Source organism: Pseudorca crassidens, chromosome 9, assembly GCF_039906515.1.
Source record: "Pseudorca crassidens isolate mPseCra1 chromosome 9, mPseCra1.hap1, whole genome shotgun sequence".
Classification (NCBI taxonomy): Eukaryota; Metazoa; Chordata; class Mammalia; order Artiodactyla; family Delphinidae; genus Pseudorca; species Pseudorca crassidens.
In genome coordinates this window covers 80,423,169-80,451,060 of record NC_090304.1, presented here as the reverse complement: position 1 = coordinate 80,451,060, position 27,892 = coordinate 80,423,169, and the positions used below count along the sequence as shown (strand labels likewise).

At 38.5% G+C, this 27,892-nt stretch overlaps 1 protein-coding gene across 1 annotated transcript in view; it reads right to left on the bottom strand.

Annotated features, from left to right (window-relative positions):
- Positions 1–20,997: 20,997 nt before the first annotated feature.
- The window catches only part of DYNC2H1 (dynein cytoplasmic 2 heavy chain 1), a 379,694-nt gene continuing 372,799 nt past the window's right edge, over positions 20,998–27,892 (bottom strand). The window contains exon 89 of the mRNA XM_067750851.1: positions 20,998–24,945. Within this exon, the coding sequence (XP_067606952.1) occupies positions 24,847–24,945 (99 nt within the window). The 3' untranslated portion in view covers positions 20,998–24,846. The remainder of the gene's footprint in view (positions 24,946–27,892) is intronic.

The following is a 27,892-nucleotide window of genomic DNA, read 5'->3' as shown; positions in this document are numbered from 1 at the left end:
GAAGGAAAGAAAGAAAGAGGATAAAAGAAAATAAAATAAAGTTATTAAAATAAATTTTTTTAAGTAAAAAAAAAAAAATGGACCCATAGAACCCTAGGACAAATGGTGAAAGCAAAGCTATATAGACAAAATCTCACATGGAAGCATACACATACACACTCACAAGAAGAGGAAAAGAGGAAAAAATAATAAATCTTGCTCTCAAAGTCCACCTCCTCAATTTGGGATGATTCATTGTCTATTCAGGTATTCCACAGATATAGGGTACATCAAGTTGATTGTGGAGCTTTAATCCGCTGCTTCTGATGCTGCTGGGAGGGATTTCCCTTTCTCTTTTTTGTTCGCACAGCTCCCGGGGTTCAGCTTTGGATTTGGTCCCGCCTCTGCGTGTAGGTCGCCGAGGAGCTTCTGTTATTCGGTCAGACAGGACGGGGTTAAAGGAGCCGCTGATTCGGGGCTCCGGCTCACTCAGGCCGGTAGGAGGGAGGGGTACGGAGTCCGGGGCGAGCCTGCGGCGGCAGAGCCCGGCATGACGTTGCACCAGCCTGAGGCGTGCCATGCGTTCTCCCGGGGTATGTTGTTCCTGGGTCCCGGGACCCTGGCAGTGGCGGGGTGTACAGACTCCCTGGAAGGGAGGTGTGGAGAGTGACCTGTGCTCACACACAGGCTTCTTGGTGGAGGCAGCAGCAGACTTAGCGTCTCATGCCCATCTCTGTGGTCCGCGCTGTTAGCTGTGGCTCGCGCCTGTCTCTGGAGCTCCTTTAAGCAGCACTCTTAATCCCCTCTCCTCATGCACCAGGAAACAAAGAGCGAAGAAAAAGTCTCTTGCCTCTTCGGCAGGTCCAGACTTTTCCCCGGAGTCCCTCCCGGCTAGCCGTGGTGCACTAACCCCTTCAGGCTGTGTTCATGCCGCCCTTTCTCTCCCTGCGCTCCGACCGAAGCCCAGCCTCAGTTCCCAGCCCCGCCCTCACTGTCGGGTGAGCAGACAAGCCTCTCAGGCTGGTGAGTGCCGGTCGGCACCAATCCTCTGTACGGATATCTCTCCACTTTGTCCTCTGCACCACTGTTGCTGTGCTCTCCGCCATGGCTCCGAAGCTTCCCCACTCCGCCACCCGCAGTCTCCACCCGTGAAGGGGCTTCTAGTGTGTGGAAACCTTTCCTCCTGCACGGGACCCCACTGGTGCAGGTTCCGTCCCTATCCTTTTGTCTCTGTTTATTCTTTTTTCTTTTGCCCTACCCAGGTACGTGGGGAGTTTCTTGCCTTTTGGGAAGTCTGAGGTCTTCTGTCAGCATTCAGTAGGTGTTCTGTAGGAGTTGTTCCACGTGTAGATGTATTTCTGATGTATCTGTGGGGAGGAAGGTGATCTCCGCGTCTTACTCTTTGGCCATCTTCCCCTAGATCCTCCCGGTGGAACATCTTGCCTCAATGATCAGAGTGGTGATTGCTGAAGGGTGGGATGCCTGTGGCAATTTCTTAAAATAAGACAACAATAACATTTGCCACATCAATTGACTCTTCCTTTCATGAATGATTGTCTGTAGTGTGCAATGCTGTTTGATAACATTTTACCCACAATAGAACTTATTTCAAAATTGAAGTCAATCCTTTCAAACACTGCAGCTGCTTTATCAACTTAGTTAACATAATATTCTAAATCTTTTTATTTATTTATTTTTTGTCATTTCAACAATCTTCACAGCGTCTTCACCCGGAGTAGATTCTATCTCCAGAAGCCACTTTCATTTCTCATCCATAAGAAGCAACTCCTCTTTCATGAAATTTTTATCATGAGATTGCAGCAATCCAGTCCCATCTTCAGGTTCCCCTTCCAATTCTAGTCCTCCTTCTATTTCTACCACACCTGTAGTTACTTCCTCCACTTATGTCTTGAACCCCTCAAAGTCATTCATGAGGGTTGGAATCAACTTCATCCAAACTCCTGTTAACATTAATATTTTGACCTTGTCCCATGAATCACATATGTTCTTAATGGCATCTAGAATGGTAAATCCTTTCCAGAAGGTTTTCAATTTACTTTGCCCAAATCCATTAGATGAATCACTATCTTTGGCATCTGTAGCCTTATGAAATGCAATTCTTAAATAACAAGACTTGAATGGCAAATTTTTTTCTTAATCCATGGGCTGCAGAATGGATGTTTTGTTAACAGGCATGAAAACAACATGAATCTCATTGTACATTCCCATCAGAGCTCTTGGGTGATGAGGTAGGTTGTCAATGAAGAGTAATATTTTGAAAGGAATCTTTTTTTCTGAGCAATGGGTCTCAACAGTGAGCTTAAAATATCCAGTAAATCATGTTGTAAACAGATGTGCTGTCACTCAGGCTTTGTTGTTGCATTTATAGAGCACAGGCAGAGTAGACTTAACATAGTTCTTTAGGACCCTAGGATTTTTTGAATGGTAAATGGGCATTGGCTTCAACTTAAAGTCACCAGCTGCATTAGACCCTACTAAAAGAGTCAGCCTGTCCTTTGAAGTTTTTGAAGCCAGGCACTGACTTCTCTCTAGCTATGAAAGTCCTAAATAGCAACTTCTTCCAATAGAAGCTATTTCATCTACATTAAAAAATCTGTTGTGAAGTGTAACCACCTTCATTAATTATCTTAGCTAGATGTTCTTAATAACTTGCTGCTGCTTCTACATCAGCACTTACTGCTTCACTGTGCACTTTTATGTTATAAGGATGGCTTCTTTCTGTAAACCTCATGAACCAAACTCTGCTAGCTTCAAATTTTTTTTTCTGAAGCTTCCTCACTTCTCTCAGCCTTAATAGAATTGAAGAAAGTCAAGCAAGAAAGTCTTGCTCTAGATTAGGCTTTGGCTTAAGGGAATGGTGTAGCTGGTTTGATCTTCTATCCAGACCCCCAAAACTTTCTCCATACCGCCATAAGTCTGTTTCACTTTCTTATCATTTGTGTGTTGACTGGGGTAGCACTTTTAATTTCCTTCAAGAGCTTTTCCTTTGCATACACAACTTGACTAAACATTTGGTGCAAGAGGCAGAGCTTTCAGCCTGTCTTGGCTTTCAACATGCCTTCCTCACTAAGCCTAATCATTTCTAGCTTTTGATTTAACATGAGAGTGGTATGATTCTTCCTTTGACTTGAACACTTAGGGGTCATTGTAGGGTTATTAACTGGCCTAATTTCAAAATTGTTGTGTCTTAGGGAATAGGGAGGCCCAGGAGAGGGAGAGAGGGAATAGCTGGTCAGTGGAACAGTCAGAACAACTATTTTTATTGACTAATTTTGCCATCTTATATGGGTGCAGTTCATGGTACCCAAAACAATTATAATAGTAACATCAAAGATCATTAATCATAGATCAGCATAAGTATAATAATAATGAAAATTTTGACATATTGTAAGAATTACCAAAATGTACACAGACACAAAGTAAGCAAATGCTATTGGAAAAATGCAGCCGATAGACTTGCTCAATGCAGGGTTGTCACAAACCTTCAATTTGTAAAAAACACAGTATCTGCAAAGTTCAATAAAACAAGGTATGCTTGTACAAGAGTTTAGCTATTTGTCAATAAAGAAATGTGAGGTCTAATAAAATTCTTTGATGAACATATTCATATTCTTAACATAGCTTGTTTAGTTCCTGTTATGTAATGGAGATTTATTACAATATTTTCTATTATACTAACTACAACTCTGTGGGCTGTGGATATTTATCTCCATATAACAGATAAGAAAACTGAAGAACAAAGAGACAAAATGACCATCTTGAGGCATACAGCTGTCACGTGACAAAACAAGTTTGAGCTCATGTTTCTGACTCAAAATAAATCTACACGTTGATGTTTTAGATCTGAAACCTACATGTTGTAAACGTGTTTTCTTACAACATTTTGTAAACATTTTTTTTTTAAGGTTGTATTCATTTATTTCATTTTCTTTTTGGCCCTCTTTCAGTATTTTGTAAAACTCTTGTTGAAAATGTAAGGACCTCAGTTATAATAAGAGGATTCCATGGTTTTGTCTGGGGGAAAAATCTAAAGCAACTGTTTTAAAGTTGGAATTGCACACTTCTGGGAGCTTGGTGTGGTGGTGACATCAGTGGGAATTAAAGTCAGAGACTCTCAAAGGGAAGGTTACCCTCAGTGGGATGATGTCAATGAGCTATATTCTTAAATTTTTTATATTTGGAAATAATTTAAAACCTACAAAAAGTTGCAAAAAATGGTAAAGAACACCCTATGTTCTTTATGCAGATTCATCTATTATTAATATTTTGTTCCATTTGCTTTCTCTATATGCAAATACATGTTATGTTTTTTCCTGAACATTTTAAAATAAGTTGTGTACATCATGGCTTTTTACTCTTAAAAAAGTCTATGTGTATTTCCTAAGAAAAAGAATGGTTTCTTACATATCAATAGTTTGGTCACCAACTTCAGTAAATTTAACGTTAAAATATAATTTTATAATCTATTTTCTATATTTCACTTTTGTCAATTTACCTGCCCAGGAATGTTCTTTTCAGCATCGTTTTCCCTCCAGTACAGGACGCAGCCTAGAACAAATGTTGTATTTACTTACTGTGCCTCCTTTAATCTGGAAGAGTTCCCCAGCTTTGCTTTGTCTTATAAGACATTAATATTTTTGAAGAATACAATCAATGGTCCATTTTCTTATAATCCTTTCTTTTCATGTAGAAATTCTCTTTTCAGAGCTTATCTTTGCTTAAACTTTAAGCAAAGATAAACAAGTTGTAACAAGGTAAGCATACTGGAAAGTGTGCTTGGATAAAACAAGACATAGCTTAAATAAAGCATCTAGTTTACACTTAAAATATTTCATAACCTATGTACGTCTTGAACTAAATGTAGCCCACACCTTTCCCACCATACTAACACAAGCTAGTCAAATAAAACATTCACCAGACATTTAAAGCATAGGAGATAGAAATTTAAACACTGATGGCGCTATAGAGAAAGTACCATAAGGGAATGATGAAAGAAAGATTAAAAGTAATAAAAAGCAAAGTTACCCGTTGTACCTTTTGCATAATGACTTAACTAGTAACAATTTAACAAAGAGAACTTAAGCTAAACTACCGGAAACCAGACAAGCTACTTATGAACAGTTACTAGAACAAACTCATCTATGTGGCAAAATAATGAGAAGATTTATAAGTAGAGGTGACAAGCCTAACGAGCCTGATGATAGCTGGCTGTCCAGGAAAAGAATTTCAGTTCAACATTAAATGATACTAAAAACCATAATAAGCTTCAACGTATATTTAAACGTTAGTCTAAAAAGGTACAGCTTTTCAGAAATGGATACAACCTTGACTAGAGAGTAAAAACAAACAACATCATAGCTGGCCTAAAAGCAGCCACCAATTAAGAAAGCATTCAAGCTCAACAACAAAACACATTTCAATTCCAATATTAAGTAAATCAACTCCTAGCATTACTACTGGACTAATCTATAAGACTATAGAAGTAATACTGTTAACATGAGTAACAAGAAATATTTCTCCTTGAACAAGCTTACATCAGCAACTAATATTATACTGATAATTAACAGTAAATAAATATAATCCAACACTAAACTATTTATTAAAAACACTGTTAACCCAACACAGGCGTGCACCTAAGGAAAGATTAAAAAAAGTAAAAGGAACTCGGCAAACACAAACCCCACCTGTTTACCAAAAACACCACCTCTAGCAACACCAGTGTTAGAGGCACCCCCTGCCCAGTGACAATCGTTAAATGGCCGTGGTATCCTGACCGAGCAAATGTAGCATAATCATTTGTTCTCTAAATAAGGACTTGTATGAATGGCCACATGAGGGTTTTACTGTCTCTTACTTTTAATCAGTGAAATTGACCTCCCCATGAAAAGGGGGGGATAACAAAATAAGATGAGAAGACCCTATGGAGCTTCAATTAATGAACCCCAAAACTATAATCTTGAACCGCCAAGGAACAACAAAATTTCACATGGGTTGACAATTTCGGTTGGGATGACCTCGGAGCACAAAAAACCCTCCAAGTGATTAAAGCCTAGACCTACTAGTCAAAGCATAGTATTACTTATTGATCCAAAAAATTGATCAACGGAACAAGTTACCCTAGGGTTAACTGCGCAATCCTATTCTAGAGTCCATATCGACAATAGGGTTTATGACCTCGATGTTGGATCAGGACATCCTAATGGTGTAACCACTGTTAAGTGTTCGTTTGTTCAACGATTAAAGTTCTATGTGATCTGAGTTCAGACCGGAGCAATCCAGATCGATTTCTATCTATCACGCATTTCTCCCAGCATGAAAGGACAAGAGAAATAAGGCCCACTCTAAATAAGTGCCTTCAAAATAATTAATGATCTAATCTCAACTTAATAAGCAAGCACAAACTAATCACCCAAGACCAGGGTTTTATTGGGGTGGCAGAACCCGGTAATTGCATAAGACTTAAACCTTTATACTCAGAGGTGCAAACCCTCTCCCCAGGAAAATGTTTATAATTAACATTTTAATGCTCATCGTCCCTATCCTCCTAGCTGTAGCATTCCTGACACTAGTGGAACATAAAATCCTAGGCTACATGCAACTCCCAAAAGGGCCAAACATTGTAGGCCCCTATGGCCTACTCCAACCCTTTGCCGATGCAATCAAACTATTCACTAAGGAGCCTCTATGACCAGCCACATCTTCCACCTCCATATTCATTATCGCACCTATCTTAGCCCTAACCCTAGCCCTCACAATATGAATCCCTCTACCCATACCATACCCCCTCAACAACATAAACCTAGGAGTATTATTCATATTAACAATATCAAGCCTAGCTGTATACTCCATTCTATGATCTGGCTGAGCCTCCAACTCAAAATACGCATTAATTGGAGCCCTACGAGCAGTAGCACAAACAATCTCATATGAAGTAACATTAGCAATCATCCTCTTATCAGTACTCTTAATGAATGGAAGCTTTACCCTATTAACCCTGACCACAACACAAGAACAACTATGACTAATCTCCCCATCATGACCACTGGCTATAATATGATTCATCTCTACCCTAGCAGAAATCAACCGAGCCCCTTTTGATTTAACAGAAAGAGAATCCGAACTCGATCTGGCTTCAATGTAGAATACGCAGCAGACCCCTTTGCCATATTCTTCTTAGCAGAATACACCAACATCATTATAATAAATATATTCACAACAATTCTGTTCCTAGGAGCATTCCACAACCCCTACACACCAGAACTGTACACAACTAACCTCATTGTTAAAACACTACTACTAACAACATCTTTCCTATGGATTCGAGCATCCCACCCTTGATTTCGATATGACCAACTAATACACTTACTCTGAAAAAACTTCCTACCTCTAACACTAGCCCTATGTATATGGCATGTGTCACTACCCATCATAACAGCAAGTATCCCTCCACAAACATAAGAAATATGTCTGATAAAAGAGTAACTTTTATAGAGTAAATAATAGAGGTTTAAACCCTCTTATTCTAGAATCATAGGAATTGAACCTACCCTTAAGAATTCAAAGTTCTTCATGCTACCACATTACACTACATTCTACAGTAAGGTCAGCTAAACAAGCTATCAGGCCCGTACCCCAAAAATGTTGGTTTATAACCTTCCCATAGTAATAAATCCCATTATCTTTATTATTATCCTAACAACTGTCATTTTAGGAACTACAATCGTAATTACAAGCTGTCACTGATTACTAGCCTGAATTGGATTTGAAATAAATATAATAGCCATCATCCCGATCATAATAAAAACTTTAATCCACGAGCTATAGAAGCCTCCACTAAATATTTTCTAACACAGCCCACCGCATTCATATTACTTATAATAGCAGTCATCATTAACCTATTGCATTCCGGCCAATGAACCATCACAAAGCTATTCAACCCAACAACATCCATAATAATAACAACAGCACTAGCTATTAAACTAGGACTATCCCCCTTTCAGTTTTGAGTGCCTGAAGTAGCACAAGGCATCCCTTTAACAGCAGGCTTAATTCTACTAACATGACAAAAGCTTGTACCCCTGTCAATCCTATATCAAATTTCACCATCAATCAATCTAAATCTAATATTAGCCCTATCCATACTTTCTATCCTAGTCAGAGGTTGAAATGGATTAAACTAGACACAACTCCGAAAAATAATGGCCTATTCATCAATCACCCACATGGGATGAGTAACAGCCATCTTACTGTATAACCCAACCATAACCATCCTAAACCTACTAATCTATATCATAACAACCTTCACTATATTCATACTATTTACTCAAAGCTCAACTACCACCACATTATCACTATCACACACATGAAACAAAACATCTGTCACCACAACCCTTACCATACTCATTCTACTCTCAGTAGGGGGACTCCTACCACTGTCAGGATTCATGCTTAAGTGAATGATCATTCAAGAGATAACAAAAAATAATACCAGTATTCTACTCACACTCATGGCCATCACAGCACTACTCAACCTATTCTTCTACATATGGCTCACATACTCCACAGCACTAACTTTATTCCCCTGTACAAACAACATGAAGATAAAGTGACAATTCAACTCCACAAAACAGAAAACCCTTTTAACAACCATAATCATAATATCCACAATACTTCTACCTCTCACACCAATACTGTCAATCCTAGAATAGGATTTCAGACTAAACCAGACAAAGGGTCTTCAAAGCCCTGAGCAAGTACAATTTACTTAATTCCTGCCCAATAAGGACTGTAAGACTATATCTTACATCAGTTGAATGCAAATCAAACACTTTAATAAGCTAAATCCTCACTAGATTGGAGGGATACATTTCCCATGAACTTTTAGTTAACAGCTAAATACCCTAATCAACTGGCTTCAATCTACTTCTCCCGCCGCGAGCGAGAGAAGTCCTGGCAGGGTTGAGGCTGCTTCCTTGAATTTGCAATTCAAAATGATCATTCACCACAGGACTTGGTAAAAAGAGGGCTCAACCTCTCAACCTCTGTCTTTAGATTTACAGTCTAATACCTTCTCGGCCATTTTACCTATGTTCATAAATCGCCGATTATTCTCAACCAACCACAAAAACATTGGCAGCTTATACTTACTATTTGGCGCATGAGCCAGAATGGTGGCCACTGGCCTAAGCTTATTAATTCACGCTAAACTAGGCCAACCCGGCACACTGCTCGGATACACCCAAATTTACAATGTGGTAGTAACAGCCCACGCATTTGTAATAATCTTTATAGTCATACCCATTATAATTGGCGGGTTTGGAAACTGGTTAGTGCCCCTAATAATTTGGGCACCCGATATAACTTTCCCCAGTATAAACAATATAAGTTTCTGACTGTTCCCTCCTTCTTTCTTATTACTACTAGCATCATCAATAGTTGAGGCCTGTGCAGGCACAGGCTGAACTCTGTATCCACCCTTAGCCAGAAACTCAGCACATGCAGGAGCTTCAGTTGACTTTACTATTTTCTCTCTACATTTAGCTGGTGTATCCTCAATTCTCAGGGCCATTAATTTTATCACTACTATTATCAACATAAAACCACCCGCTATAACCCAATACCAAACACCACTATTCATATGGTCAGTCCTCATCACAGCAGTATTACTTCTATTATCCTTACTTGTCCTAGCAGCTGGAATTACCATACTATTAACTGATCAAAACCTGAATACAACTTTCTTTGACCCTGCAGGAGGAGGAGACCCAGTCCTATATCAACACTTATTTTGATTCTTTGGACACCCTGAAGAATACATTTTAATCCTACCTGGGATGATCTCATACATTGTAACTTACTACTCGGGGGGAAAAAAAAAAAACCTCTCGGATATATAGGTATGGTATGAGCTATAATACCAATTGGGTTCTAAGATTTTATTGTATGGGCCATCATATATTCACAGTAGGTACGGACGTTGATACGCAAGCATACTTTACATCAGACACTATAACTACTGCTATCCCTACAGGGTTAAAAGTATTTAGCTGATTGGCAACACTCCACAAGGCAATATTAAATGATCACCGGCCCTGATGTGAGCCTTGGGTTTCATCTTCCTTTTCACAGTCGGCAGACTGACAGGTAATGTCCTAGCTAATTTGTCATTAGACATTGTCCTTCATGATACCTACTATGTAGTCGCACACTTTCACTATGTGCACTCAATGGGAGCTGTTTTCACTATCATAGGAGGGTTTGTACACTGATTTCCACTATTCTCAGGATATACACTCAACTCAACATGAGCAAAAATTCACTTTGTGATCATATTCACGGGTATCAATATAACCTTCTTCCCACAACATTTCCTAGGCTTATCTGGCATACCTCGACAATACTCTGACTATCCAGATGCCTATACAACTTGGAATACTATCTCATCAATAGGCTCATTCATTTCATTAACAGTGGTTATACTGATAGTCTTCATTATCTGAGAAGCATTCACATCCAAACGAGAAGTATTAGCAGTAGACCTTACTACCACAAATTTAGAGTGACTAAGAATGTCCTCCACCATATTATACTTTTGAAGAACCAACCTACATTAATCTAAAATAGTCAAGAAAGGAAGGAATTGAACCCTCTCCTACCAGTTTCAAGCCAACATCATAGCCACTATGTCTTTCTTCATGAACGAGATATTAGTAAAACTTTATATAACTTTGTCGAAGTTAAGTTACAGTTGAAAATCTTGTATATCTCCATGGCATATCCCTTCCAACTAGGCTTTCAAGATGCAACATCACCCATCATAGAAGAACTACTACAATTTCACGACCACACACTAATAAATGTTTTCCTAATTAGCTCCCTAGTCCTCTATATCATTAAACTAATACTTACAACTAAGTTAACACATACAAACACAATAGATGCCCAAGAGGTGGAGACTATTTGAACTATTCTCCCGGCCATTATCTTAATCTTAATTGCCCTGCCATCATTATGAATTCTTTTTTTTTTTGAATTCTTTATATGATAGATGTAATCAACAGCCCATCTCTTACTGTAAAAACTATAGGCCACCAATGATACTGAAGCTATGAGTACACTGACTATGAAGACCTGAACTTTGATTCCTATATAATCCCAACACCAGACCTAAAACCAGGAGAACTGCGACTACTAGGAGTAGATAAATGAGTAATTTTACCTATAGAGATAACAATCCGAATACTAATCTCCTCCGAAGATGTACTACACTCATGAGCCATACCCTCCTTGGGCCTAAAGACAGACGCAATCCCAGGGCAGCTAAACCAAACAACTCTAATATCAGCACAACCAGGCTTGTTCTACGGACAGTGTTCAGAGATCTGTAGCTCAAATCACAGCTTCATGCCAATTGTTCTTGAGCTAGTACCCCGAAAATACTTTGAGAAATGATCTGTGTCTATGCTATAAACTCATTAGGAAGCTAAATTAGCGTTAGCCTTTTAAGTTAAAGATTGAGAGCCAAAGCTTTCCTTGATGACATGTCACGACTAGATATATCAACATGATTTGTTACTATTTCATCTATATTTTTAACACTATTTATTATATTTCAACTAAAAATCTCAAAGCACACCTACTACCCCAACCCAAAATCAACACTCACTAAAATACAAAAACAATATGCCCCTTGAGAAACAGTATGAACGAAAATCTATTTGCCCCTTTCATAACCCCAGTAATAATAGGCATCCCTGTTGTCATCCTGATCGTTATATTCCCAAGCATTCTATTCCCAACATCAAAATGACTAATTAATAATTGCATAATCTCCCTTCAACAGTGATTAATTTAACTCACATCAAAACAAGTAATAGGTATTCATAACCACAGAGGACAAACCTGATCACTAACGCTTATATCGTTCATTCTATTTATTGGCTCAACCAATCTCCTTGGACTATTTCTCCACTCATTTACACCCACCACACAGCTCTCAATAAATGTAGGAATGGCTATCCCTCTATGAGCAGGTGCCGTCATTACAGGCCTCTGTAACTAAACAAAAGCATCTCTAGGCCACTTCTTACCACAAGGCACACCCACTTTCCTCATCCCTATGCTAGTAATTATCGAAACTATTAGCCTATTCATCCAGCCAGTGGCACTGGCCATACGACTAACAGCCAACATTATGGCAGGCCACTTACTAATACACCTAATTGGGGAGACAACCCTTGTGCTAGTAAGCACCAGCACATTCACAGCTCTCATTACATTTATCATTCTCGCCCTACTCACTATCCTCGAATTTGCTGTTGCTATAATTCAAGCCTATGTATTTACCCTCTTAGTAAGCTTATACCTGCATGACAACACATAGTAACCCACCAAACCCACACATATCACATAGTAAATCCTAGTCCTTGACCCCTCACAGGAGCTCTTTCAGCACTTCTCATAACATCAGGCCTAATCATATGATTCCACTTCAACTCAATAGTTCTACTAATACTGGGCCTATTAACTAATATTCTAACAATATATCAATGATGATGAGACATCATTCGAGAAAGCACTTTCCAAGGCCACCACACACCAACCATCCAGAAGGGACTTGGATACAGAATAATCTTATTTATCGTATCAGAAGTCCTATTTTTTACTGGCTTTTTTGAGTCTTCTACCACTCAAGCCTCACACCCCACTCCTGAACTAGGCATATGCTGACCACCAACAGGCATTCACCCCTTAAACTCCTTAGAAGTACCACTCCTCAACACTTCTGTGCTATTAGCCTCTGGCGTATCCATTACCTGAGCCCATCATAGCCTTATAGAAGGAAATCGCAAACATACTCCAAGCCTTTTCATTACAATTGCTCTCGGTATTTATTTTACACTACTACAAGCATCAGAGTATTACGAAGCCCCTTTTACAATCTCAGATGGAGTCTATGGATCAACTTTCTTCGTAGCCACAGGATTTCATGGACTGCATGTAATTATTGGATCTACCTTTCTTATTGTTAATTTCCTATGCCAACTAAAATTCCACTTCACATCCAGCTACCACTTCGGCTTCGAAGCTGCTGCTTGACACTGACCTTTTGTAGATGTTGTATAACTATTTCTTTACATATCTATTTATTGATGAGGCTCATAGTTCTTTTAGTATTAATTAGTACAACTGACTTCCAATCAGCTAGTTTAGGTACACCCCGAAAAAGAACAATAAACCTAATACTGACCTTATTAACAAACACAATACTAGCCTCATTACTCATACCTACCACCTTCTGACTTCCTCAACTAAACATCTATGCAGAAAAAACAAGCCCCTACGAGTGTGGATTTGACCCTATAGGATCTGCCCGCTTATGCTTTTCTATAAAATTTTTCCTAGTATCAATCACCTTCCTTCTTTTCGACCTAGAAATTGCCCTCCTACTACTCCTTCCCTGAGCAACCCAAACAAACAACCTAAAAATGATACTTATCATAGCCTTATTTTTAATTTCATTATTAGCGATCAGTCTGTCCTACGAATGAACTCAAAAGGGGCTGGAGTGAGCTGAATATGGTATTTAATTTAAAATAAAACAAGTGATTTCGACCCATTAGATTATGGTTAAATTCATAACTACAAAGTGTCCCTAGTACATATAAACATTATCATGGCTTTCACTATATCCCTTATAAGTTTACTGATATACCGGTCCCACCTAATATCCTCACTACTTTGCTTAGAGGGCATGATGTTATCACTATTTATCCTAGCAGCCCTGACAATCTTAAACTCATATTTCACCTTAGCCAGCATAATACCAATCATCCTACTGGTATTTGCAGCCTGCGAAGCAGCTCTCGGATTAGCCCTATTAGTAATAGTATCAAACACATATGGGACCAATTACATACAAAACCTCAAAACCTTCTCCAATGCTAAAATTTATTGTTCCCACAATCATACTAATACCTCTAACTTGACTATCAGAAAACAACATAATCTGAATTAACTCCACAACCCACAGTCTATTAATTAGCCTTACAAGCCTACTTCTTCTTAACCAATTCAGCGACAAGAGCCTCAACTACTCATTAACATTCTTCTCAGATTCCCTCTCCTCATCATTACTAATCCTAACAATATGACTCCTCCCCTTAATATTAATAGCTAGTCAATCCCACTTACTCAAAGAACCACTAATCCGAAAAAATTTTTACATCACAATACTAATCATGTTGCAAATACTTCTACTCATAACATTCACTGCCACAGAGCTAATCCTATTTTACATTATATTTGAAGCCACAATAGTCCCTACCCTTATACCATTACCCATTGGGGTAACCAAACAGAACGACTTAATGCAGGACTCTACTTTCTATTCTACACATTAGCTGGGTCACTTGCATTACTAGTGGCATTAACATATATACAAAACATCATGGGCTCCCTAAATTTCCTAGTACTTCAATATTGAACCCAACCAGTATCCAACTCCGGGTCCAACGTCTTTATATGATTGGCCTGCATGATAGCTTTTATAGTAAAAATGCCCCTCTACAGCCTCCACCTTTGACTACCCAAAGCACACATAGAAGCTCCCATCGCAGGCTCCATAGTCCTTGCAGCTGTACTAAAACTCGGGGGCTATGGCATGCTACGAATCACGTCAATACTTAATCCCCTAACAGAGTATATAGCATACCCTTTCCTTATGCTTTCCTTATGAGGGATAATCATAACTAGCTCTATTTGTCTACGTCAAACAGACCTAAAATCACTCATCGCATACTCCTCAGTCAGCCATATAGCACTAGTTGTCGCAGCTATCCTCATTCAAACCCCTTGAAGTTATATAGGGGCTACCGCCCTAATAATTGCTCATGGCCTCACGTCGTCTATATTATTTTGCCCAGCAAGCTCAAATTACAAGTAAATCCATAGGCGAACCATAATCTTAGCCCGAGGCCTGTAAATTCTTCTCCCACTAATAGTCACTTGATGACTATTAGCAAGCCTAACGAACCTGGCCCTACCCCCTACCATTAATCTGATCGGAGAACTGTTCGTAGTTATATCAACTTTCTCATGGTCAAATCTCACTATTATCCTAGTAGGAACCAATATTGTAATTACAGCCCTATACTCCATGTATATACTAATCACAACACAACGCAGCAAATATACACACCATATCAATAACATTATGCCCTCCTGTACACGAGAACACGCCCTTATAGCCCTCCAATATCCTTCCACTTCTACTCCTGTCACTAAACCCCAAAATAACCTTGGGTCCCCTATACTGTAAATATAGTTTTAAAAAAACACTAGATTGTGGATCTAGCAACAGAAGACTAAGACTTCTTATTTACTGAGAAAGTATCGCAAGAACTGCTAATTCATGCTCTCATACTTAATAGTGTGGCTTTTTCAAACGTTTAAATGATGGTAGTTATCCATTGGTCTAGGAGCCAAAAACCTGGTGCAACTTCAAATAAAGGTAATAAACCTATTCTCTTCTTTTGCCCTAATCACATTGCTAGTGCTAATTATTCTAATCATGATACCTAGTACAAACTTCTACAAAAATGATAAATACCCATCATATGTAAAAAATACTGTCTCCTGTGTGTTCATTACCAGTCTAATCCCAACAATGATATTCCTTCATACAGGCCAAGAAATATTCATTTCAAACTGACACTGAATTACTGTCCAAACCCTTAAATTGACACTTAGCTTCAAAATAGATTATTTCTCAATTATATTCATACCGGTGGCATTGCTCATCACATGATCCATTATAAAATTCTCAGTATGATATATACACTCAGATCCTTGTATCAACAAATTCTTCAAGTATTTACTCCTCTTCCTCATCACCATACCAATCCTTGCTACAGCCAACAACCTCTTCCAACTTTTTATTGGATGAGAAGGGGTACTGGAATCATAGCTTTCCTGCTCATTGGATGATGACATGGTTGAGCAGATGCAAACACAGCTGCTCTTCAAGCAATCTTATATAACTGAATCAGGGATGTTGGATTCATTATATCAATGGCATGGTTTTTATCTAACACAAATGCATGAGACCTGCAACAAATTTTCATACTCGACAAAAACCCATTAAACCTCGCTCTCACAGGACTCGTACTAGCTGCAGCTGGAAAATCATCCCAATTTGGACTTCACCCCTGGCTCCCCTCAGCAATAGAAGGTCCTACCCCAGTCTCGGCCCTACTCCACACAAGCACAATAGTTGTAGCGGGAATTTTCCTACTTATCCGATTTTACCCTTTAACAGAAAACAACAAACTCATTCAAACAATAATGCTCTGCCTAGGAGCCCTTGCCACCCTGTTCACAGCCATATGTGCTCTTACCCAAAACGACATTAAAAAAACTATCACCGTCTCTACCTCAAGCCAATTAGGTCTAATGATAGTGACAATTGGTGCCAACCAACCTCATCTAGCATTTTCACATATTTACACACACACTTTCTTTAAAGCCATATTATTCTTATGCTCTGGATCCATTATTCACAACCTAAACAACAAGCAGGACATTCGAAAAATAGGAGGCTTATTCAAGACCTTACCCTTCACTGCAACAGCCCTTATCATTGGATGTCTAGTACTAACAGGAATACCTTTTCTCACCGGGTTTTACTCTAAAGACCTAATTATCAAGACCGCCACCACGTCTTATAACAACTCCTGAGCCCTATTAATAACTCTAACCGCTACCTCCCTCATAGCCATCTATAGCACTCGCATTATCTTCTTTGCACTACTAGGACAACCCTGCTTCTCTCCTTCAGCTCCTATCAATGAAAACAACCCACTCTTAGTTAACTCCATCAAGCGCCTATTAATCAGAAGTATTTTTGCTGGCTTCCTCATCTCCAACGGCATTCCTCCAACAACCATCCCCCTAATAACTATACCTTTATACTTAAAATTAACTACCCTTGCAGTAACAGCTCTGGGCTTTGTGCTAGCATTCGAAATCAATCTTAACACACACAACTTAAAATATACTCACCCCTCAAACTCCTCTAAATTCTCCACTCCCTTAGGATATTTCCCCACCATCATATACCACTTACCTCCCCATCTAAACCTATCAATAAGCCAAAAATTAGCAACCTCCTTACTAGACTTAATCTGACTAGAAAATATCCTACCAAAGACTACAGCCTTCATTCAACTAAAATCCTTCACACTAGTCTCAAACCAAAAAGGCCTTATTAAACTATACTTTCTATCATTCCTCATTACCATCACCCTGAATATACTCCTACTTAATTACCCCGAGTAATCTCCATAATAACCACAACACCAATAAATAATGACCAGCCCATAACAATCACCAACCAAGTACCATAGCTGTATAACGCCGCAATCCCCATAGCCTCCTCACTAAAAAACCCAGAATCACCAGTATTGTAAATAACCCAATGCCCCAACCCATTAAACTTAAACATAATTTCCACAACCTCATCCTTCAAAATATAAAATACCATTAAAAACTCTACTACCAACCCTAAAAGAAATGTCCCTAATACAACCTTATTATAAACCCAAATCTCAGGATATTGTTCAGTGACTATAGCCGTTGTATAACCAAACAAAACCAATATCTCCCCTAAATAGATCAAAAATACCATTAGACCCAGAAGTGAACCACCAAAATTTAACACAATCCCACACCCAACACCACCACCCACAATCAACCCTAGACCCCCATAAATAGGTGAAGGTTTTGAAGAAACCCCCACAAAACTAATCACAAAAATAATACTTAAAATAAATACAGTATATGTCATCATTATTCTCACATGGACTTCAAAAATGACCAATGACATGAAAAATCATTGTCATTCAACTACAAGAATACCAATGACCAACACCCGAAAAACCCACCCACTAATAAAAATCCTCAACAACACATTCATTGACCTCCATACCCCATCAAATATCTCATCATGATGAAATTTTGGCTCCTTATTAAGCATCTGTCTAATCCTACAAATCCTAACAGGCCTATTCCTAGCAATACACTACACACCAGACACAACAACTGCCTTCTCATCAGTAACACACATCTGCTGAGACGTCAATTATGGCTGAATCATTTGATATATACACACAAAAGGAGCTTCCATATTTTTTATCTGCCTTTATGCCCATGTAGGACAAGGTCTATACTATGGATCTTACGCCTTTCAGGAAACATGAAACATTGGAATTATCCTACTACTTATAGTCATAGCCACCACATTCATAGGCTATGTCCTACCCTGAAGACAAATATCATTCTGAGGAGCAACTGTCATCCCAAATCTACTCTCAGCAATCCCATATATCGGCACCACCCTCGTCGAATGAACTTGAGGTAGCTTTTCTGTAGACAAAGCAATCCTAACACGATTCTTTGCCTTCCACTTCATTCTCTTCTTCAATCTTTTTGTTTTTACATCTGGCCAATCAGGGCTGGAATTAAGCCATATATGTCTATGCCAGAGATGCTAAGATGTATGGAGAAATTTTTCTGAACAGAAAGACCTCCATCAGTAAAGGGAAAGTGAAGGGGCTAGGGCAGGGGTCCCCAACCTCCGGGCCACAGACCAATAGCAGTCCGTGGCCTGTTAGGAACCAGGCCACATGGTAGGAGGTGAGCAGCAGGTGAGCAAGCGAAGCTTCATCTGCCGCTCCCCTTCGCTCCCCATCATTCACATTACCGCCTGAACCATCCCCCCCTCATCCGTGGAAAAATTGTCTTCCACAAAACTGGTCCCTGGTGCCAAAAAGTTTGGGGACCACTGGGCTAGGGAGCTGAAAAATTGAAGAGTAAGTCCTCAGAGAGCAGGTTATTTATAAACACACACACACACACACACACACACACACCCCACACCTTTGAGACAAGGCTTAAAGTTAGCACATTAAATGGTCTATCTATTGAATAGTTTCTGCCAATTCAGTCCTGAGTTCTCCAAGGGCTGACTTTAATCTCTTCTTCCCATGAGTTCCTACGTCCACAGTCTCAGCAAAATATCTGTTGCTAGACCAATTCTCAGAAAACAGAGCTCGCAGAAGGAAGGTTCCTAGCAAGGGAATCAGAATCTGTTCTGTTCATCCATAGGAATAAAAGTATGATGGAACTAGACAATGGGTCTTTCCCACTGGGTGAAAGAGTGAGATAGAAATATTTTAAGTTGATTTTAGAGGTAGAACTTTTGGGTCCTGAGTTTGAACAAGCTGTTAACCTACAAAAGTCTCAGATTCTAATAACTGGCCTGCAGTCCTCACAGGGTTGTGATAATGTATGCAAAATCACTTTGCAAATGATGCAGCGTTGTACATATCTGACCCTTACTATTATTATCAATGACTATCTAACCTTCAAAATTAATTTTTGAGGCTCTGAGAGTCTAATCTTGCACAAATCTCTCCTTAAAGAGCCGTTCTATTCAGCCTCATGTAAGATTCTTTTGCTTCTGTCACATGTAATCAAGTGCCCTATTTGCCCTGCTTGGAGACATTACCCTAAAGAAGTGAGCTGGTGCAGGACCTATTTGCTCTTAGGAAAAGATGACTAATCTCTTTCTCCTTCTCTCCTGTGCCCCTAGTTTGGGCTTGGGCCATGCAATTCCAGGGCCCCAGGTACAGCCTGAGTTCACATGGAAAGGAAACCCATGGAAAAGAAGATGTGAAAGGAAGCCTTGGGGTGAGGAATAAAAAGAGAGATGTGAAGATGGGGATGTAGGGGCATGTGACCATCACCAAATTTGCCAGGTCCTCCTGTCCCCACTCTTCTCCTGGCTGGAGATTGTACCTCCTGTTTCCTACAGCTTTCTGGGCAAGCACCTATGGAGAGCAACTTTCCACAACAGTTTTACTTTCTGTGAAATCCTGGACTATCAGCAACTAGAAAGTTCCTCTCATTGCTTTTGTTGTCATACTGAGAACTTTTTTAATTGTCACTATATCATGGGCTTCAAAATTTAACTTTTATACAGGAAGCCCTTGCTCATGAATGTAAGTTATACACATTACCTGCTTTACTATCTACTCACAAATCTGCAGTTCAACTTTTGGACATGATTGGGTTTTTCATTTCTTTGGCTCTTAGATAGTTACATGTATTTTCAGTACAACTCTAAAGACATTCGATATCGTAAGACACGTAAATTTCCTATCTAATGATGATGACCAGTTGAGATTGGTGGACTCCTAAAATATGCAAATATATGTTCTATTGATAACAACAAAAAGACCTTTGAATTGACAAATCATGTACTTAACAAAAAGCATCTACAGACACCTAGGTATATGTGAGACTTGGCAAAATAGCTAGTGGTCAAGAAATCAAGCAATCATTTCTCAGAAGAGTGACTAGAATTAGTAGCAAAACAGACTGTTAGCAAATTTATGATTATGCAAAGCCTGTTATTTCACTGTACATTCTAGACATATCCCTTTATTCTAAGCCTAATTTGAGCCTAAAGCAATTTATGATTTTGGCTTTAAAACCCTGCACCAGAAATCTTCCCCCAAAGCCTATCCATGTAAAACATCCACAGTGTGTTTGCATGAACCTCCTGCCCAGCAATCAACATCTGCCTAGAGCTCATTTTGTGTTAACAGAAATTAATGGACTCATATTCTTTCATTTTCTTAGGACTATGTAACTGTTACAGATATCAAAAAACACATGCAGCTGAATTTTGGATTTGCACATGGCTTTACCTCACTTAAAGTTACTGTTCGAGGTCGTTCTAGTAACAAAACGCAGAACTTTAAACTGTAAGGAAAATAAGTTGTCATTTCAATGACCTTGTTATGGGAAAACAAACCAGACAAGAGGCTGAAAAATTCTACCGCAGTCCAGTAAAAAACTTTTATTCATCAAAATAAAACATAAGAAAAGATAATTCAATAGGAAAAATTGGGCAGAAGATGAAAACAGCATTTCACAGAAGAAAAGTCATGAATGGACAATAAACATAAGAAAATTTGCTTAACTTTATTTGTAAATAGGGAAATGCAAATTAAAACTAGCATGTTATACCATTTCAAATCTACTAGAGATGCAAAAATGTTAAGTACTGAATAAGGATGCAGAATGACAAGAACTCATATACACTGCTGATGGGACTGTAAATTGGTTCAATCACCTTCATAATTATGATTATAATAAAACTAGTGCTAGGTACTCTTTCAAGTGCTTTATATATATTAAGTCATTTAATCACTTGGAAAATTACTTGGCATTATCTTATTAAGTTGATAGTTTTCCTACTGGAGACTCAGTCATTCCCCTACTAGGTAGATACCCTAAAGGAAGTCTTATAAATACGCATCAGGAGACTTACTAAGAATGTTTACAGCAATGTAATTTGTAGTAGTAAAAAAAAATAACTATTAAAATGTTCCTCAAGAAGAGACTGGATAAGTAAATTTTGGTCAATTCACACATTCATACTGAAAAAACAAAGGTCACAAAATAAATGCCATTTACATAAAAATTAAAACCATATAAAAATGATGGGATGCTGGGCTGCACCCCACAGGCCTGCAAGCCTTGTAGTTGCCCAGCCTTGAGACTGAAAGAAAGAGCCCAGAGACAGCAACAGAGTCATCAACAGCTTATTGGACAAGAGATCTTATATGGCTGAAGCAGAAGGGTCCTGGAGCAACACCCCATTGTGGATGGCAGACGGTGGGCAGGATGTGGCAGCAGTCTTTGCTACTCGGGGGAGGAGTCTACCATTAATAGCGGCAATTGACCTCAGGTGGGCTCAGCAGGTACCAGGGATTAATTAAGCCCCATAATTAAGAGGACTGGATAGTCATGTGAATGAAGCAGGCACTGGTCGAGCAGGGGATGTACAGAGAGCAAGAGAATAGCTATCTTGAATGACCTAACCATGCATGGGGTCAAAGGTTAAAAGCAAATATTTGTCAAGTTAAGCAGAAATATAAAATGTGGTTTAGGGATTCATTCATATTGAGAAAAACTATGGAAACATATCAAGGTGGTTAAGTGGTGTTAGTAAATGTTCTTTCTCTTAAGCTGTGTGTTAGTACAGGTGCTCATTCTATTACTCTTTATACTGTATATGTATGCTACATATATCTGTGTTTGACATATTTCACAGTTTTCTTTATAAGAAAAGTAAAAAAATGATCTTGATTTTATTATTGCTCTGATATCATCAAGGAGACAGTGTCAGAAAGCCCTTAAGGCCCCTCGAATAGTACTGTGCATGCAGAGGACACTCAGTATTTGGAGCAAAGGAAGTTGATAGTTGGGAGAATTGAGTTCACAATTCAAAGCATTTTCCCTCCCATATTCTCTTCCTAAGTTTTCTGGAGGTGACTTTTCAGTGAAAATATGTAATGTAACAACTATTTTGACTGGTGCTATCAATTCATTTTATCTTTTTGCCAGAAACTCTGCTGCAGCAAATATTTGTCAAGATAAAGAACTGACCAACACGTGGTGCTGAAATAGCCCTGCTCCCTCCTTTTAACAAACTCAGTTCCAAACTGATATTTGCCAGAGAATTCAGCTTTGCTGACTTTGTTCTTTCCTTGAGGGGAGGGAAAGCTAAAGTGTGAGTTTTCTCCCTTGCTACTTTACTAGTTTATTAGCTGAGCAAGTCACTCAACCTGGCCTTAGTTTTCTCATTAGTAAAATGGACATCATAAACAAATAAATGAATATAATTATCTATCTATCTATTTTTCTATCATCTATCAATCACTTGGAGCAGTGCCTAGCATGTAATCAGTGCTATCTAAGCCTTAGTTATTATTGTTATTATACATTGGTCATATACAGACTGTTGGTTTTGGACAAAATACTACAAATGACAGTGTTCTGATTAAACTGTGGTTCATCTTGTGAAAACAAAATGGACTTTTAACACGGGAAACATAATAACAAATAAACCAGATAGTGTAAAACTTGAGAATATTACAATCAGATAATTCTCAGCTTGTTATTTCTAAGTAGTGAATTAATGTTTTATATAAAACTGTGATATAATTTATCTTAGCATTTAAGTTCACATCCAGTCTCAACATGACATAACAATATCTTAAATTTAAATTTATACTAGTTCATACAATGTTATCACATGACATTTCATTTGCTCTTCAAATCACACTTTGAAATGGGAATAGTGATCCACATCTCATAGATGAAGAAACCTAAGCTCAGAGGGATCAGATGATACCCTGGCAAACATGATGGGGTCAGCTTAAGACTGGCAGCCTGGTGTCCTAACTCCACGTCCAGGGCTCTTGCCACTCTGTAATTAAATATAAGCCTTTAAATTGACTTCAGTTAAATTTTACCTTGACTCACCACTTCTCTCATTATTACAGATATTAAACTTTAAAATTACATATATATCTGATTGCAGCTATATGCCAAGGTGGAAATGCCATCTTTGTTTTTGATCTAAAATAATTTAATCAAATACCAATTATATACAAATCCCAATGAACACTTGAGATTATAAAAAGTTGAGTAAATTAAGTTCTATAATAATACATACTATAAATAGACTAGAAAGTTTGCAGATAAAGGGATTCTGAAAGGAATTATCTCAGAATATGAAAAGCTAACGCTACACATTGTTTTGTTCAAGTTTACATTTTTATTTCTTATTTCCTTTAATTAAAAATTTAGTATTTTGCTTTAATTATGAAAGTAATACATTCTCAGAACATTTGAAAAATGTAAAAATATACCCAGTGTAAAGCAAAAATTACCTATCATTCATCATTCTACTCAGAGATAATCATTTAATATTTTTAAATATCTCTCTCTTAAATCAGAGATATGCCATATATATATAGTTACACATTAAATTACACTGGGGACTTCCCTGGCGGTCCAGTGGTTGAGACTTTGCCTTCCAATGCGGGGGGTGTGGGTTTGATCTCTGGCTGGGGAGCTAGGATCCCACATGCTTTGTGGCCAAAAAGCCAAAACATAAAAAAGAAGCAATATTGTAAAAAAGACTTTAAAAGTGGTCTTCAAAAACATCTTTAAAAAATTACACTGTATATTTTATATCTTTTTTTACTACCATTATAAGCATTTCTTTTTTAATTATCATATAATTAATAACCAAATAGAATTTTTTCCAGAGATAAACCACCATTGGACGGTGAGTTGAGGCTGATCTGAATGTCTTCTAGGGCTGAGATGATGTCATTGATCACTACAGCTGAAGTCAAGAACACATTTCCTACCACCTTATTTAATTGGATGATTCCCCTTACAGGGAAAACTGTCCACAAGGAGCATATATAATGAAGCAGTTATCCTACACCAAGTAACCAAAGGTAGACTCATTTTGGAAAAAGGGCTGCAATTGTCTGAGGAATAAATGACCTACTGGTGGTGCTTCTTTATACACTTGCAGCTCTCCTATGGCCACCCAAAAAGTGGTCAAAGGTACAAGTGCTTTTGAGAGAGAGGCAGGTTAATGCCTGAATTCCACATAAGGAGTGCAGTCCCAAAGGTACCCCTGGTGTCTCTGGAAAAACAGTTTTGTTTACAGCTGTTGCCCACCCAGGTGGGACCTGCGTCAGTTGGAGATGACAGGTTTAAGTGATTCCAGCTCAAGGTTCTCAGTACAGTTTGAATATCTGAGTCTAGTCCTTGTCTTTGGAGGGACTGTCTGAGGGCAGTCAGTCCCGTTCTAGTTGTCCATACCACTGGCCAAGTGGCTTTTTTATATTCCATCTAGGGCTTGTAATCTCTCTTGTATAAATGAAGTAAATGAAGTCAGAGTTAAATGGTTCAGGGGCGGCATCTATGCTCCGATAAGATAACCAGGTTTCGTCCATGTTGTTGCTCTGCCCTTTGTGGCCATAAACACGTCTCAAGATGGTAGTGTCCCTGTGCCAGGCAGAAGAGAGGAAGAGATGAAGAGGAAAAATGACATACTGATCATGTCCTATAAGGAGGGCTCCTGGAAGCTGCCATATATTTGCGTTCACAATCTTTTGGCCAGAAGTGAGTCACATGGCTATACTTGAATATGAGGGAAACGAGGAATTGTAGTTTTTATTCAGAGTACCAAGTTAAGCATTGTATTATCATGGCAATAGGCGAGAATGATAAGTAGCAGTTTCTAATGTGAAGAGTTGTGCTTAAAATTACAAACCAGTTAGCAGCTGCAGCATTGCTAAGGATATAACTACTACAGCAGAACTAGATCTGTTCAAATAAATTCCTATTTGAATAACCATTTGTTATTTCAAATAGAAATAAAGCTAGCTTCCAAATCACATGGGTGTCATTGACTTTAATAAATATTCAAAATTTATATTTAGGCTATGATCTGATTCCATTATTTTTTGTGTGGTTTAAATTGGTATCTTCATTGCCTTATGAGCTTTCCATAAAACACGAACATTATGTTTTGTTTTTACCCTTACTTTGTTAACCAATAACTAGTCTACTTCTAAAACAAGGAGATATCAAAGGTCATCTGTCCATCCACCTTCCTCTCTCTGCTGTTACCTTATTAAGTTTCTATTGATATAACCGCTTTTGAAATGGTTCTTAGGAACTGGAAAGGAGGGGGTAAGGATAGATTAGGCATAGAATAATCAGAAGTAATGAGACTTACAACACAGTACTTTGGTTGATACTTGTTTTTCCCTTTTCCTTTTTTAAAAAAAGAAAATGCTGATTGTTATGTCTACATGTATGGAAAATACTAACACAGGTAGAGAATTTATTCTCAACAGGCTTTTTTTTTCCCTCAGCTTGGGTTTATTTTTCCTGTGCTTCTACCAATGATTTAACTATTTGAGAATGTTCATTTTTTCAGTGAGAGATTTGCAGTATTAACATTTGGAAGGGCTTCAGATAAACTGAGGAGGAGAACTGGTTTGAGCTTTTGGACCCTGACAGGTTTACCTCTACTCCTTACAGCATAGATTCTCTGATGTCCATCATAAAATCCACCTCACTCATGAAACTTTGATAATTAATTTTCCTCCTAGCTGCAATGTTAAGTTGAAAATCTCAAGTTCACAGGAACAGTAAAGCATTTAGGAAGGTAGGACTACAAAGTAAAACAACATAAACAAAACTCCAGCAAGTCTCTATCATCCTTTTCATTTCCAAAAAATTTTGATTTAAGACTACACATCCAAAGTAGTTGTCTTCTTCATGATTATCACATAGGAAAAATGAGGCTACCCTTGTTCTGATATTTTTGGAACTTCTCTTTCAGATTTTCTTCAGGACCTTTGGATAGTCTTCAACTATCCTTAATAATGGGAAATACACATTCTTTGAGTGTGGGTTTGACTTTGGGAACAATCTAAAATAATTTGGAGACAAATCCAATGATTAAGTCATCTGAAAGCAGTTTTAGTTATTGATTCAACAAATATCTATTGAGCTCCAATGTAAACAAATACCAGAAATAAAAGCATGAAAAGTACACATGCTGCTCTCAAGATTCTTAATGTGTAAGTGGGCCAAAAGCAAGGGATAAGATGGAGGATTTTGAGTCTAATATACTTCATTGTCTATTTTTCCTGTGTGCCCCAGGGCTCACCGCAGTCTTGCCCTGGATGTGCTCTGGAGTTGCCTTACTGGTCGGACTCCTTTGTACTCACGCTTTTCTTAGGAGACAGGTGGGAAGTGATAACTCATCCATACTTTATTTTGACAAATGGAAATGAGTGAATGGAAGTCAAATGGAAAAAGCTGTTTCAAGTGTCTGGAGTGATTTTGTCATTTCTGTTTTCTTACATCAGTTTCCACCTCTCTTTCAGAAGTTACAGAAGAGGGCTTCCCTGGTGGCGCAGTGGTTGAGGCTCCGCCTGTCGATGCAGGGGACACGGGTTCGTGCCCCATTCCGGGAAGATCCCACATGCAGCAGAATGGCTAGGCCCATGAGCCATGGCCGCTGAGCCTGCGCGTCCGGAGCCTGTGCTCCGCAACGGGAGAGGCCACAACAGTGACAGGCTCGTGTACCGCAAAAATAATAATAATAAGACGTTACAGCAGAAAGTCTCAGAATAAAAAATAAAACCTCCAAAGAATTCTGGACAAATGCTTAACACAGTTAAGCTCACAATTTCTGTTCTTAAACTTTTATTTTTGTAGGTGCATGTGTTAAAGATTGCAAAAATTAAAGATGAACAAAGGGCTTATTGGAGGAAGGGAGGGAGGGAGTACTAATGTCTTCCTCCTGAACATATTTTTCTCTTATTTACTTTTGCTTTTGTTTTTCTTGTCATTCTGTGATGGTTAGGATCTCTAAACAATGTTGAATGGAAGTGATAAGCAGAGAGTGCTTCTGTTTCCCCATTAAGAATGATCTTTGTTATAGGTTTTAGTTCCTAGATATCCACCATCCATGAAAATAAGTTCCCTTCTATTCTTGGTTTGCTGGGGTTTTTATTTTGAAAATCCCTGTCCTGATTGGGCCATTCCACCATCTGTGGGCCCTGGGAATCTAAAACTATTGTTTGTTGCTTCTACTGATTGAGAATCTCAGATAGTGTGTTCTTCTGAAGTTTTAGGTAGTTTCCTTGGAGTTCCCACTGATTGAAAAAAAACTCTCCTATATTGTTTTTGGTCAAACATTTTGCCATAATACTAATGGCCTGTGTACACAACAAATACATGTTAGTGGGTGCCTCTGAAATGGTAAAGATGAAAATGGGGCTGCAGAAGGGAACATGAAGGGCTTCAACTGGTTTTGAAATTATTTAAAAATTTTAAAAGTTCTTGAAAAAATCTAAAGTAAATGCCACAGCATGTTAATATTTGTTCATTTTGGAAGACCAATAAATGTGTTTGTTATCCTTTGTAACAA